A 15,746-nucleotide genomic window follows, 5' to 3' on the forward strand; every position below is an offset into this window, starting at 1 on the left:
GTCTAAATTTCTATTTTGCCCTCTGATTCTAAAATATCAGGGCAGTTTTCCTTGATAATTTCTTGAAAGATAATGTCTAAGCTCTTTTTTTGATCATGGCTTTCAGATAGTCCAATAATTTTAAAATTATGTCTCCTGGATCTGTTTTCCAGGTCAGTTGTTTTTCCATTGAGATATTTCACATTGTTTTCTATTTTTTCATTCTTTTGGATTTGTTTTACAGTGTCTTGGTTTCTCATAAAGTCACTAGCTTCCAATTGCTCCATTCTAATTTTTAAGGAAGTATTTTCTTCAGTAAGCTTTTGGACTTCCTTTTCCATTTGGCCAGTTTTACTTTTTAAGGCATTCTTCTCCTCATTGGCTTTTTGGACCTCTTTTGCCATTTGGGTTAGGCTGTTTTTTAAGGTGTTACTTTCCTCAGTATTTTTTTGGGTCTCCTTTAGCAAGCTGTTGACTTGTTTTTCATGATTTTCTTGCATCACTTTCATTTCTCTTCCCAGTTTTTCCTCTACTTCTCTTACTTGTTTCTTAAAATCCTTTTGAGCTCTTCCATGGCCTGGGACCGATTCATAATTTTCTTGGAGACTTTGGATGTAGGAGCTTTGATTTTGTTGTCTTCTTCTGGTTATATGTTTCAGTCTTCTTTGTCACCAAAGTAAGATTCTGTGGTCTGACTTTTTTGTGAGGTTTGCTCATGATCCCAGCCAATTACTTGAGTTATAAACTTTCTTAAGGTAGTGGTCTGCTTCTAGTGTGGAGAATGTACTGTCCCAAGCTTTGGGGTTTTGTGCAGCTGTTTTCAGAGATACTTCTAGGGACCTGTAAATTTTCAGTTCTTCCAAGGTGGTATGGTAAGGGGTGAGTGTTTACTCTTTTCCTGGCCTGTGCTCTGGTCTATGAATGACCACAAGTACTCTTTTCTGTCTTGGAGCTGTGAGGAGGATTTGCTCTTCAACACCACTACAAGCTCTGCCATGCATCAGTCCTCCTTCCCCCAGGACTGCCAACCAGAACTGTGACCCAGATCCAAGCATGGGTAAAGCAAGAGAATCTGCACCAGCAAAGAGATTCCTGCAATCCTCTGAGCAGCCACTCAATTCCCCCTCAGTCTGTGGGCTGGAAGCTCAGGAAGCAGCCGCTGCTCTGGGGCCACGCTAAAGGGCAGGGGCTGAGATTCCGCACTTCTCTCTCACTGCAGTCACAGAGTTTTCCTATTGACCTTCAGGAAATGTCTCATAGGAGTTTCCACTTAAGCTTAATCTTGAAGGGAGCTGGGGTTTCAACAGGCAGAGGTGCAAAGAGAGAGCCTTCCGGTGGTGCTGAGAGGTGCAGGGGCAGGAGGTGAAGTGTTGTATATGAGGAACAACATTAGACTGGTACAAAGAGGGAAGAAGCACCTAAGAAAGAATTGGCAACCCAATGAAATGATTTGAGTTTTCCTGTTCCTACCAATGTCTACCCTCTGTTTGAAATGCTAATAAATAGGAGAGAAGAGGGCCTTGGGTGGAAGAAAAAGGAGACTAAGCTTCTTTAACTAGGCCACATCTCCCCCAAAAGCTCTACCCACAGCAGGCATTTAATACAGGAAGCCTAAGCACCCAAATAAAAATCGGTTAATTGTTCATTTGGAAAACATTAGTGGAGCTATTGCTTTAGACTCTATTGGTGATATGAAATTGGTAGGTGATACTCCCCTCATTCAAGGAGCTAATTAGAGAATTCATATATCTATATCTATATCTCTCTATATAGCTATATTTCACATATAATGTATATGTAAAACATACAATATAATATTTTATTGGTGAGAATAATGAGGACTGGAAATGTCACAGAAATTTAGTGTCAACTGGTCATTGCTAGCCCTTTCTAGTGCTTGTGTCTCTGAACTGTTTTACTTTTATGAAGCAACTAGTGAACATTTGTAAGACAACCTGAAAATAACCTAAAAACATAAAAGAATGTTAGAAATGCTAAGCTTCATCAGGCTTTTGGTGTAAGTACAGTTGTATGGTGTTAGTATATTTGAGTGCTAGGGGAACAAAAAACAAGGAAGATGCCATGTGGGCTGGGGCTGTTAGGCTTTGTACTGAATTGCTGTATTGTTGCTTTTAATCGTGTTGTAAACGTATATAACTCCACCTTCCCCCCTTCTTTTTGTTATTAGGGAAAAGTTTTGGAAAATTGGTACTAAGGAGAGAGATGGAGAATATGGAGCTTGTTTTTTCCCAGGAAGAAGCTCTGGGACTCAGCAGCCCCTCATATATTGTGCTCGCCCTGGCTCTAGAATGTGGGAGGTGAGCTTTGAAGGAGAAGTTCTGAGTACACACCAGTTCAAGAAACTTCTCTCCTCATCACCTCTTCCTGTGATTAATCTAAGGTAGGGATTGTAGGGCTGGTCTATGGTCATTTTAGGCCCTTCATGGGAAGGGCTTGGCTTGATATTTCTTAAATGCAAAATATATTTCCCAATTAGTCATTCAAGGATCATTTATTGAGTGCCCTCACTGGATGAGAGACTGTGTACCTTTGATGTAATTTGTTGAAAGGCTGTATGATAGTAATCATAAAAGACTTTAACAAGACTCTAATCAGAGTGCATTGAATAAGAACATATTTTCTTATCTGCAGTAGTTTTAAGTTTTTTTTTACCCAGAAGTTTTCTTTAAACATTGAAGTAAAAACAAAATAGGTGTTGTAAGTCATTAAAAAAGATATTATTTATTTCCTAGATCAGAGCCTGAATTTAATAGTACAGTTGGTTCATCTCAGTCTTTGACCTTTCCCAAACTCTTATATCTAAGGTAAGCCTCTATTAGTACTTTTCTCTTTTAAAAAAAAATGCAAAAACCTTTGTTCACATTTCATTGATTGTCTTTTAAGGTTATTTTTAATGCCTCAGTTTTTTTTAATAAGAGTAGGCAGTGGCAGAAAGGAATTGATTTATCCTTTAAATATGGCGATGGAACCAAGAAGCTCCAGAACTCTGTTCCACTTTTGCAGTTCCTGTTTTAGCTTTCAAAATATCTCCAGGAGGGGCAGCTAGGTGGCGCAGTGGATAGAGCACTGGCCCTGAAGTCAGGAGGACCTGAGTTCAAATGTGGCCTCAGACCAAACGCTTGACACGTACTAGCTGTGTGACCCTTGGCAAGTCACTTAACCCCAATTGCCTTAAAAAAAAAACAACCAAAAAACCCCCCCCCAAAACAAAATAACTCCAGGGGCAGTAGATAGAGCACTGACCCTGGATTCAGGAGGACCTGAGTTGAAATCTGACCTCAGATACATAACACTTACTACTGTTGTGGCTCTGGGCAAGTCACTTAACACTCATTGCCTATACCCTCCCCAAAATAAAAAAAAGGTAACTCCAGATACGCTTATTTTGATCTCTTAATTAAAAGGCTGTCTCATAGAAAGACATATTTTGGGCTTATTCTTTAGAAGCTTAATATTTATATCTTTAGAAGTACTCTACTCTTCTGCCTGACTGACACCCCAGCTAGGTTGTAATGGTGTTTGCATTATTATTGTTTTAGCCTGGCATTCCTTGGGAAGTAACCACATGTTGTTTTGAAAATAATTAGTATGGGGCAGCTAGATAGCATAGTGGATAGGGCACCAGCCCTGGATGCAGGATGACCTCAGTTCAAATGTGGCCTCAGACACTTGACACTTACAAGCTGTGTGACCATGGGCAAGTCACTTCACCCCATTGCCTCGCAAAAAAAAAATAATTAGTGCATCTTGTTTGGACACAAGACACCAACAACCAATTAAATAAGCCCCCTTACAAAATACATTCTGCCCAAAACAGTTTATCAGTTTTTGAAAGAAAGGAAGGATGTGCCCTTTAGTGTGATAAGATGGTACTAACATTGATCATTGTGTTTGAACAGTTTTGTTGCCTCTTCATATTAACTTCATCTACATGGTTGTCTTTGGGTATATTGTTCTTTTTGTCCTGCTTTCTGATCTATCCAACCTGTCAACCCCTGATAAACCTTGTGCCCCTACTGTGCTCTGACTAGTAGTTTCTGATTGTCCCTAGGAAGATCCCTGAATACCCCAGAAGTTTCTAACTGCCCCTGTTTCTGGACACAGATAGTTCCAAGGACGTTTCTTTGACCTTGTTGCAATCCTTCAGCACCTTCAGTACTTTCTTCCTGTGTTTGGGCTGTTCTTTGTATCCAGATTATATGCCTTCCAGCTGTTTCCCACAACTGTGCCTTCTCCCCTTTGTCCCCAAGCATCCCTCTCTGCATAAGGCGGTGTGTTGTCCCAAATTGCCAGCCTGAGGTTTTTTTTCAGGTTGACAAATCCAACAAGCATTTTTAAGTACTTATTATGTGAAAGGCACTGTCCTTGGCCTTAGGAATACAAAAGGAAAATGGAAAAAAACAAACCAACCCCTATTCTAAGGAGTTTATGGCTTATCTTCTGCAGGGTGGGGGAGATTCAGCATATAAACAGCATATATGCGATAATTCGGGATTAGGAAAGGTTTCTTCTGGGAGTTGGGTACCATTAGTGAATCTTGAAGGAAACTCAGGAGTCTGGGAGGCAGAAGGGGAAGGAGTGCATTTCAGGGATGAGAATCAGCTGGCACAGAAGTGGTGGTTAGAATTCACAGAAGCAGCACATAATACCAATTTGGCTAGAAAAGAGTGCATGATGGAAATGAATACATGGAGTAAGCCTGAAAGAAAGGCTAGAGCCCTATTGTGAATGCTTTAAATGAGCAGCCTGGGAGTTTGTATTTTATTCTACAAGCTGGAGGGAGCCACAGGGCACTTTATTGAGCAGGAGAGTAACATGGTCAGACCTGAACTTTCAGATTATTTTAGCAGCTGTGTGGAGGGTGTGTCTGAATCTGAAAGTTGGGAGCCCAAAGAGACTGTCAGAATAGTCCAGAGGGGGCAATATGGGACCTGAACTAGGGTGGTAGTTGTATGAGTGGAGAGAAGAATATGTTTGCAAAATGTGTTGGGTAGGTAGAAAATGGCAGCTGGAGAGGTCAAGGGAAAAATCATCTGGCATGTACAGTGATTACAGCGCCAGGCCTGTAGTCAGGAAGACCTCAGTTAAATTTTACCTCAGACACTTACTAGCTGTGTGACATTGGGCAAGTTACTTATTTCTGCCTCAGTTTCCTCAGCTGTAAAATGGGGATATTAACAGCACCTACCTCCCAAGGTTGTGAGGATCAAATGAGATAATATTTGTAAAGTGCTTTGCAAATCTTAAAGTTCTATATTAATACTAGTTATTATTATTACGAATCAAGGTTGACTTAAAGTTTTACATTGGGGTGATTAGAAGCATGATGGAGTCCTTAACGTAAACAGAGAATGCTTCCATTTAGTGTAATATAGTGTAATAAAGTGTAATTTAGTGTAATGAAAATACTTTTCATTTATGTTATAGTCATTGTTAATAATCAGCAAGCACTTATTGGCCTGCTCTGTGCAAGGCATCGTTCAAGGTGCTGAATTTTGTTCTTTCGGTTTGCTTTCTTCATTTTTTTTTTGAGGCAGTCGGGGTTAAGTGACTTTCCCAGAGTCACACAGCTAGTAAGTGTCAAGTATCTGAGGCCAGATTTGAATGCAGGTTCTCCTGACTCCAAGGCCGGAGCTCTATCCATTGCACCACCTACCTGCCCCTGCTTTTTTCGTTTTGCATACTTCATATAAGTCATCTCATGTTTCTCTGACTTTTTCATATTCATGATTTCTTATTATGCTTTAACATCCATTCTATTTATATACTATAATTTGTTTAATTATCTCCCAGTTGCTGGGCATCCACTTCATTTCCAGTTTTTTTTCCTTTACCACAAAAAGTACTTCTATAAATATTTTGGTGTCTGTAAGACCATTTTTTGTGTCTTTGATCTCCTTGAAGTAAATGCCCAGGAGAGGGAGTTACTGGCTTAAAGGATATTAACAGGTTAGCAACTTTTTTCACATAATTCCAAATTATTTTCCAGAGTGGTTGGACCATTTTCTAGCTGTGCCAACAGTATATTAATTGTTGGTATGCCCATGGCTTCTCCAACATATCCTGTTATCATTCTGTCTCATTTTTGTCAGTGAGATGGATATGAGTTGAAAATTCTCAGTTGTTTTAATTTGCATTTATTGGTGATTTGGAATGTTTTTTCGTAAGGTTGTTGCATTTCTTCTTTTGAAAACTGAATATCCTTTGGCAATGCATTTATTAGAGAATGGTTCTTGGCCTTTCTTGTATATCCTGGAGAGCAGACTTACAAGAGAGATATTTGAATGCATAGATATGTTTTCCCCTACTGAAAACTTCTTTTTAGTCTAGGTGCGTTGATTTTGTTCATGCAAAAACCTTTTAATTGTATGAATTGGAATTGTCTGTTTAGACTTCTATTCCCTGAGGCTTTTCTAAAAGACAGTTTTTTCTTTTCAAAAAGATTTCTTGGGTTGACATCTTTTTCTTTATAATTTAGAATTTCCATTGCATTTGGCTAAATTTCAGTGAATCACTAGTTTTAGTAGGTGTGGTAGTTTTGAGCTGGATCACCAATTGTCTGCTGCACTCGCAGATTTGCCTTGCTTTCTCATATGAGAGGCTGAATTCTTGGGGATTTTAGGGTAGACCTGTGTATCCTAATGTCCTGGAAACAGGATGTACACATGCACAAAGCCTTTAGCTCCTTTGATGCCTGTTTTTTCTTGCAGTGAGCACTATGTCTTGACTTGGAATGAAAGAGGCATTTATATTTTTATTCCCCAGAATGTTCAAGTTCTTCTTTGGAGTGAAGTCAAAGGTAACCATTACTTTTGTGCCATTATGTACTTTTAAAATTGTTCATTCAATAACACATTTTTAAAATCATCTTCATATAGAAGCCTGTGTTTGGCAATGGGAGAAATCCAAAAAGAAATAAGATTTGGTTCCTGCCTTCTCTTCAGGGGCTTAGTAATCTTTTATTCGTGTGAAAGGTTTATTACCATAAATAGATTTTTCTTGAATGAATGAAAAATCACTTATTAAACACGTTATGTGCAAATTACTTTGCTAAGCTTTACGACTACAAATAGAACACCATGGTCCCTGCCTTGTAGGAGCTCACATTCTAATGTGGGAGACAACACAGCTAGATGAAAGGTTTCAGCTGCAAGGTGGATGGGAAGATCCCCTGGTCTTTAGTGGGCAGCTGTGGAACAGATGCTCATGCCTCTTCTTTTGTGTCATTTCCACTGATAAAATCACCATCAGTTTCTGTGATGCTATACCATTTGTCAGTGCCAAGGACTTTGATGACAAGAACTTTCTTTTTTGGGCCTTGAGTAGCTGTGGTTGCAGCCTCTCTGGGAGCCGCTGCCAGGCTGCATCTCCAATAGGGGTTGTGGCCCAGCATAAAGCTGAGGACACTGGTCTGGAAGCATGGATGCAAGGCTCTAGGCTCAAAGTCCTGGGCTGTCTCCATCCAGGTCTGAGGGGAGATGGTGTTCAGGGTGGTGGGAGTGTTTGACTGTCCTGGCACCTGATGCCTCCCTCCTGTCTCTTTCTCAGAGACCCTGCTGCTTCAGCAGGGCTCTAGTAAGGATGACCTGCTCTTACCCTGGCCCTTAGCCCTTCAGAGGTAGAAAGAATAATAGCATTTGTTCTTTGAAGTTCCATATAGTTATTAATGTATTATATTCATTCACTCATATAGTCTTTTCCTGCATATGGTCTGTAGAAAGAACTTCTGCAATGTCCTTTTTTGACATAAGGCTGATACTTAGTAAATTGTTTCTTGACACATTTCTTAGTAATCCTTAACTGTCCTTAATCAACCTTCAATCTTAAATTGTTTTCCTGTTAGTTTTGAATGTAATTAACTCACTTTGACCCTTCCTCAATCTTTATACCTTTAATTAAAACCCCTTCTGAGTTCCAGTTTAGGTTTCAGGGAAGCTTGGGGGTCAGGCAGTGGCTCCCTTTCACATGTCACAGCCGGCTTGTTGAGTTTGCTTTTGCTATTAGTGAATGAGTAGGGTTAGCATTCCTGATCATTAAGAGGGTCCTTGCTTGTGTTACTTCCTAATTCCCTAATTTCTTCCTGCCTTATGGAAAAGAAACAAGAGAAGTCAACAGTAATCCCAGGAATAATGCTCCCCTCAAAGTTCTCTCTGTCAGGCAGTTTTCAAGCCCCTCCAGACTCCCCTCTCCTATGAGGCATTTAGTTGTAGGAATTTGCTGTAATTGATTTGCATGCAGTAGTTAAACATCACCTTCCCCCAAACTTTTACAATCTGGATTCTGACATAAACTCCCTTCTTCTAAATGAATGAATTCTACAGAGATAAAAGGTTTCTCATTACTTTTCATTTACAGTCCCATGTAATTTACTTGACACTGAAGTAAGGAAGCATACAAATGATGATGTTCACTTATAATTCTGCTTTAATCTTTTGTCTGATTGCATAATAACTATCACAATAAAGAACATAGGGTCATAGATCTTAAGTTGTAAGGAAGGAATGAAAGAAGGGAACGAGAATTTATTTATTTCTTATTGAACAGTTTATTAATTTTTAGTTTTCAGCATTCACTTCCATAAGAATTTGAGTTTCAGATTTTCTCCCCCTCTCTTCCTCCCTGCTTCCCAAGATGGTGTGCAATCTGATATAGGCTCTACTTATACATTCACATTAAGGATATTTTCACATTAGTCATGGTATAAAGAAGAATTAGAACCAACGGGAGGAACTAAAAGAAGAAAGAAGAATCAAAGCAAAGCAACAAAGGAAAAGGAGAGCAAGTAGTATGCTTCCATCTGCATTCAGATTCTATAGTTCCTTCTCTGGATGTGGATAGCTTTTTCCATCGTGAGTCTTGCATTGCTGAGAAGAGCTAAATCATTCACAGTTGATCATCACCAGATATCACTGTTACCGTGTAGTGTTCTTCTGGTTCTGCTCACTTCACTCAGCATCAGTTCATATAAGTCTTTCCAGGTTTTTCTGAAGTCCGCCTGCTCATCATTTCTTACATATGATAATATTCCGTTACATTTATGTACCGCAGCTTGTTCAGCCATTCCACAGTTGATGGGCAGCCCTTCAATTCCAATTCTTGGCCACCACAAAAAGAACATTTATAAATATTTTTGTACATGTGAGTCCTTTTCCTATTTTTGTGATCTCTTTGGGATACAGCCATAGAAGTGCTATTGCTGGGTCACAGGGCATGTACAATTTTATAGCCCTTTGGCCATAGTTCCAAATTGCTCTCCAAAATAGTTGGATCATTTTCACAACTCCAGCAATGCATTAGTGTTCCAATTTTCCCACATCTTCTCCAGCATTTACCATTTTACTGTTTTGTCATGTTAACCAATCAGATAGGTGTGATGTGGTACCTTAGAGTCATTTTGATTTACGTTTCTCTAATCAATAGTGATTTAGAGCATTTTCTCATATGACCATAGATAGCTTTAATTTCTTCCTCTGAAAACTGCCTGTTCATATCCTTTTGACTATTTGTGAATTGGGGAATGACTTGGAACAAGCATTTATTAAGCACTTACTATTTGCCAGGCACTGTTAAGCACTTGACAAATGTTGTCTCATGTGATCTTCACAATAACCTTTGGAGCTACCCAAGGTGCTATTTATCCTCATTTTACAGTTGAGGAAACAGAGGCAGACAGAGGATAAGTAACTTGTCCAGGGTCACACAGCCAAGTTAGTCTAAAGCAGGATTTGAACTTGAGTTCAGGCACCTAGCTTCTTGGCTTCTAGTCTAGCTTCTTTATTTTATAGGTGAGAAAACTGAGCCCCAGGGGAGGTTATGTGATTTTCCCAATATCGGACAGATAGTAAATGTCAGAGGTGAGATTTGAACTTGGCTCCTCTGGCTCTAGAATTAGTGTCTCCTCCCTTCCCCAAATAATATTACTTTTTATATCAGGTCAGTTAAACCATCCTTTGACCTTCTTCCCCCATCATTTTATTGGGGGTGGATTTCTCAGTGTATTTTACAAAGAAACCTTGGTCCCTTTAGTTTATCCTGAAATACATTGTTTAAACTTTGCCTGGAGTGACAAGATAACATGAATGATGAAGTCTTTTTTTTTTTTTCAAAGATATTCAGGATGTGGCTGTTTGCAGGAACGAGCTGTTCTGTCTCCACATGAATGGAAAAGTCTCACATTTGTCACTATTGTCTGTGGAGCGCTGTGTGGATCGCCTGCTTAGGAGAAGCCTGTGGGCTTTGGCTGCCCATACTTGCCTTCTGTTCCAAAACTCCATCGTCCTTGGCCGAGTGAGTTAGAGAATCAATAATCAATAAATTGTCACTATTCTAGCCTTATAGGTTGTCTACTAAATATTTACTCTTAGCCCTTTCTACACATGCCTGTGTCCTGATGATTGAAGCGCGCAGTATTGTCAGTTAACAAAAATTTACTGATAGCAAATTGGTAGTGCCACACACTGAGCTAAGTGCTAGAGATCAAAAAGAAAGGCAAAAGTGAGGTCCCTCCATTCAGGGAGCTCACATCCTGCTGGGAGAGACAACATGGAAACAGCTATGTGCATATAAAGTATAGAGAGAGCAGAGGGAGAATCATCTTAGAGGAAAGGCACTAAGGAGGGACATAGGGGAGAGCAGATCTGGAAGGCCCTGATCTGATCTTGGAAGGAAACTGGGGAAGCCAGAAGGAGACAGTGAGGAGAGAGAGCCAGGAGATGGGATGGTGTGTGCAAGCAACAGTAATAAGCAGAAATAGAAGGTAAGAAGACAGGAGAGGTGGGAGGGGGCCAGGTTATGAAAGGCTTTAGAGGCCAAATCATTTTACGTTTGATTGTGGAGGTAATAGGGAGCCACTGCAGATTATTGGGTGGGGGTGTGTGACAATCTCAACCCTGTGCTGTAGGAAAATCAATTTGGCAGCATTGTGTATCATGGGTTGGAGTGAGGAGAGACATGAGAAAGGGAGACAAATTAGAAAGCTCTTGTAATAGTCCAGGTGTGAGAACTTGCCCTAGTGGTAAGGCTGAGTGAGTGGAGAGATATATGAGAGATGTTGGGATCAGATTATGAAGGGCTTTAAGAGCTAAAGAGAGGAATACGTACATTATCTTAGGGGCAAGAGGGAGCCACTGGAGTTTGTTGAGCTGAGGAGTAACATCATTGTTTCTGTGCTGAAAGAAAATCACTTTGGCAGCATTGTGGAGGATGGCGTGTCATGTGGGGAGAGACAATGTGGCAGGGAGACCAATTAGTAGGCTGTTCTCATGATCTCTATAACAGGACCATATCTGTTGATGACTGGAATAGCTCTTTAAGTTTTGTTTAAAAGCAAAATTTGGTCAAAGTTCAATTCAGACTTATCTTTTAGGCCTTCCTTTCTTTTATTAGAAATGATTTAAAAGTGGAGATGATAATTTTCACATCTATTATAACTAATTAAATCATTGATTCCTAAGATAGTTATCTTAAGTGTGTTCATAGTTGTTTTTTTCTTTGTTGGGCATTATTAGAAGATGTTGTGTTATTCTTATGCATCCTACACTAAACACAGGGGTACCCAACCAGCCTGCTGTAGCGGCTTAGCAAGGGCATTAATGGGTGTTTTCTTTTCTTAGGCAAGAAAAACTTTACCTGTTGACAAGTTAGAGCACTTGAAATCACAACTGGATATCACAACCCACAGTGATCTAATTGCTCAACTGGAAGAATTGATTTCAAAATTGGAACCTTTAGATTCTGCCTGCAGCAGTAGGAGAAGCTCCATTTCCTCACATGTAGGTGTGCTTAGCGCTCATAAACTTATTGACTGTAGAGTATGATTTGTCCACATTGGGTTGAGCACAGTTCCTAGGACGTCCTTCTTTCTTTCCACATGATAGCTTTCTTCAGACACTTGTTGTGGCTGAAGGCCAGCTAAATGAGATTGTCATTTGTGTTTCTGTACTGAGTTAGTTGGTTTCCATTCTCAAATACATCTGCTTTTTTGTTTCCTTTCAGGCTATTTAGTTCTTCCAGTGAACTTAAGCCATCAGTTCAGTTGATCCCAGTTATTTTCAGTTCAGCTAAATTCTTTAAGGACATTATCTCATTTCATGTGCACTCTTACTACCAGGCCTTTTTGGGAATAAGGAATATTTGTCCATTTTACTTACAGAAAAACCAGATTAAGTGGGGTTAAGTGATTCCATTAGAGGTTCAAAGTAGCTTTCGCAGTAGCTGGAAATGAAATGGAAATCCTAACCTTTCTTCACTAGTTTGCTGCTTCAGCTGTGGCTTATACTGGACACAGAGGAAATAAACCCAAAGGTCACTGATGTTAAATGCTGGAAGTGGAGGTCTTCTTCCATTTTAAGCCTTTCAAAACAAAAAAAAAACCCCAAACATGTGACTAAGCCAAGGGTGATTTGGTTTTATGTAATTGTTTTATTTTTAGGAAAGTTTCAGTATCTTAGACTCTGGCATTTATCGTGTCATTAGTCGAAGAGGCAGCCAGTCAGATGAAGACTCTTCTTCCCTTCATAGCCAAACACTTTCAGAAGATGAGAGACTTAAGGAATTCACTGTACAGCATGAAGAAGACCGCCCAGACCAGGGTAATGGCTCCCAAGGCAGTGGGGCTTCCTATTGATGGAAGTGCTTAGGAATTCTGGTGTCTGTCTATACTAGCCCAGTACCCATGATTTCCCACCATGGGTTTGTTTTTTAAAAATTTTATTTGTGTTCTGTTCACTCTATTGACTGGATTTTCTTTTTGAAGTTTTATGGATGATGCCTTTGTTTTTTTTTTTTAAAAGTATCATTTCTAGATATATTGTTTCTATCCATCCCAAGACTTTCCCTTGTCCAGGAAAGAAACATTTAAACAAAACCAAATTACACAGTGCCCATGTCTGATAGTATGTGCATCATTCTGCATCCCATAGTCTTCCACTGTGTGTTCATTATTGTTGTGGTTGACAGATAGCAGCTAAGCCCTTACGGTTTTAGGAAGAGAGGTTTTAATATGTAAGTAGATTCTCTTTGTTACCTTTAGGCTAAAATTTGCTGTTGCTAAGCCAAACCCCCTAATTCTGACCCATCCAGATGCTGGGAAAATATAGGAGTACAAAGATAGTGGCCTTGGGGTTTTTTCCTCATGAACCATAATACTCTTCCAGGACTGAAAAATAATCACTGTGGGGGTTGTTTCCTTTACTATGTTGTGTGCAAATATTTTAATGTCAAATGATCTACTGAGAGAGAGTTTAATTGAGATTCTAGTCCTTTTTGGACTTATGGTAATGGAGGGTACAGTTCATCTGGGTTTTCAAAGTGTTTTCTGTGTGAGCAGCTGGCTGTGCCATGTGCTAGGTAGATAAAGAATTCAGGTCCCTCACAGTCTCTGCCCTTTACGACTCTACTGTTGAGTAGGGAGAGATGACACGATTGCCCTTGATTACTTCATCACAGAGGGCAACTAGATGGTGAAGAGGAAGACCCTGAATTGTTAGGAAGATAAGGGCCATCTCTCAGTACTCATTACCTCACCTTTTTGTGGGTGGCGGTCTGGGTCCATTCCACAAACCTGTGTTCTGTCTTTTCCTATTTGGATTTTTGTTTTTACTTCCTTTGGTCATTCATTTCAAACTTTTTGTATTAAAGATGGGAAGGCCTAGTGTGATCAAATTTTGTTTTTCACACTGCTCCTTCCTCCCCCAATTCTGTTTGTCAGACACTGTGTCTCATGCTTCAGTGACAGATGAGTCAGATCGGAATGAAGCTTTTCTTCCATTTGGCATTCCATTATCATTTCGTTCTTCATCTCCTCTCGCCTCTCTTCAGGCTGTCAAGGAAAGGTATATTGTTCCTCAATCCTTTTTAAAAAAATTTACCCTCAGTCGTCACATTGACATTTCAATAGGTATAGAAAAAAAATCATTAAATGGAGAAAGTTTAAAGCTCTTCCTTTCTTAGCCAGGAAGATGCTACCTTTACGTAGTCTTGAGGAAGTATATGAGCAGATGAATATGTGGTTTGTCGCAGATATAGGATGCATATGTATGGCCCTTTCTTCCTCTTGCAGACAAGTATCAGCTTTCATTGGATTTAGTAGTAGGAAAGAACAATTCTCAATCTATTTCTGACCTTTTCTTGATCGATCTTGCCTTAAATTGAGTTCAAAATTGAGAAATTAATCCTGATTCTTACTTCTTGCTAAACTATAGGTCAGTATTTGTATTTGGGCTTTGGAAAACAAATTGTGGAAAGGCATTCACAAGTTGTCTTAATAGAAGCCTTTGTTCTATTTCTTAAATGACTATCTAGATCTAACTAGATATAAATTTTGATCATTGTGATGGCTGTAGTAGTGGTTGCCTAAATAACCATTGAAAGTCTGTTGAAGTAATTCTGTATTCTGATCTGTCTTGAAGGGGGCAGGTGGCCGCATAGCTCACTTTAATTGAAACAAATATTGAAGCACATGTGGAATAAAATAATTTTTTTTAACCATCATCCACAACAATGTTTTCTCTGCATCTTTTAATAAATTCAGTTCCATTCACCAGACATCTGTTAAATACCTACTACGTGTATGGCGCTGGGAGAGGTGAAGAGATGACTGAAACATGGTTCAGCCCTCATGGACCTTACAGTCTATTAAGAAAGGAAGTAAAACATCAGAACATGGATCTTACATGGGTCAGAGATGAAGTATGTGGTTGATGGGGAAGTTATACTGAGCACATTTTTTTTCTTTATAAGGAAAGTCCAACCCCAGTTATAGAAGTTGCTGTGGTATAAGCCTCGACTTTAGAATCTTTTATTCTTCTGATCATAGAAATTATTTCACGTGAACTCTTTGACATTTGACTTCCAGTGTTTCTAGTTTTGTGCGGAAAACTACTGAAAAGATTGGCACACTTCATTCAAGTCCTGATTTGAAAATGAGAACTGAACCCAGAGGTGAGCAGCCTCATGAGGAGGATGCTAACATAATGACCTGTCCCCAGGAAGATGAAAATGAGTAAGTCTTAACTATATTTAGCCTATATGTGAGAATGCAAAACTGGCTTGCTAAAATGGAATAAGGCTTTACAGTAGCAGAGCTGGGTGTGCCCTCGTTGACAGAGAGAGGGCTGAACTTTTGTTCAGAAGGAAGAGGGTTCCAGGCCTGTCTCTGATACTTCGTAACTGTGTGACTATGGGAAAGTCATCTAATCTCTCTGAGCCTCAGTTTCCTTCTCTATAAAGTATTTTCTGTAGAACTTACCTCATGGTGCTGTGAGGTTCATGTGGGATTTTACTTGCTGGTCTACAGTATTGCTAGAATTAGTGGTACATAAATGCTGCCTGGTGTTTCATCGTGGCCAGCTACCTTTTTTGCAACACCCTTTAATCGGTCAATTTGATGGGCTGGGAAATTTATCAGTCATTCTTGACATGGCTAGGGAGCTGGAAGGCCATCTGGTCCAGCTTCCTTATTTTGGAGCTGTCAGTGAACAAGTCTTTATTAAGTGTCTACCATGTGTTAGGCACTGTGCTAAGCCAAGCACAATCTAAAGGGGGAGAAAGCATGCAAACAACTACGTTCAGACAAGCAAAATCAGGAAATAATCAACAGATGGAAGGTGTTAGCATTACAGGCCATCAGAAAAGTCTTATTGCAGAAGGTGGGATGTTAGCTGGGACCTGAAGGAAGCCTAGGAAGCTGGGAGACAGAGGTGAGAGGGAAGAGCATTCCAGGGATGGAGGACAAGAAGTGAAAAATG

General features: G+C 39.7%; 1 protein-coding gene across 1 annotated transcript in view; it reads left to right on the plus strand.

Moving 5' to 3' along the window:
* Nucleotides 1-15,746, plus strand: part of HPS5 (HPS5 biogenesis of lysosomal organelles complex 2 subunit 2) — a 43,405-nt gene that overhangs the window by 14,121 nt on the left and 13,538 nt on the right. The window contains exons 7-14 of the mRNA XM_021005308.2: nt 2,168-2,380; nt 2,733-2,804; nt 6,711-6,799; nt 10,109-10,287; nt 11,613-11,771; nt 12,431-12,590; nt 13,709-13,832; nt 14,855-15,001. Coding sequence (XP_020860967.1) covers nt 2,168-2,380; nt 2,733-2,804; nt 6,711-6,799; nt 10,109-10,287; nt 11,613-11,771; nt 12,431-12,590; nt 13,709-13,832; nt 14,855-15,001 — 1,143 coding nt within the window. The remainder of the gene's footprint in view (nt 1-2,167; nt 2,381-2,732; nt 2,805-6,710; nt 6,800-10,108; nt 10,288-11,612; nt 11,772-12,430; nt 12,591-13,708; nt 13,833-14,854; nt 15,002-15,746) is intronic.

Source organism: Phascolarctos cinereus, unplaced genomic scaffold, assembly GCF_003287225.1.
Source record: "Phascolarctos cinereus isolate Bilbo 61053 unplaced genomic scaffold, phaCin_HiC Scaffold_9;HRSCAF=440, whole genome shotgun sequence".
Taxonomy (NCBI): Eukaryota; Metazoa; Chordata; class Mammalia; order Diprotodontia; family Phascolarctidae; genus Phascolarctos; species Phascolarctos cinereus.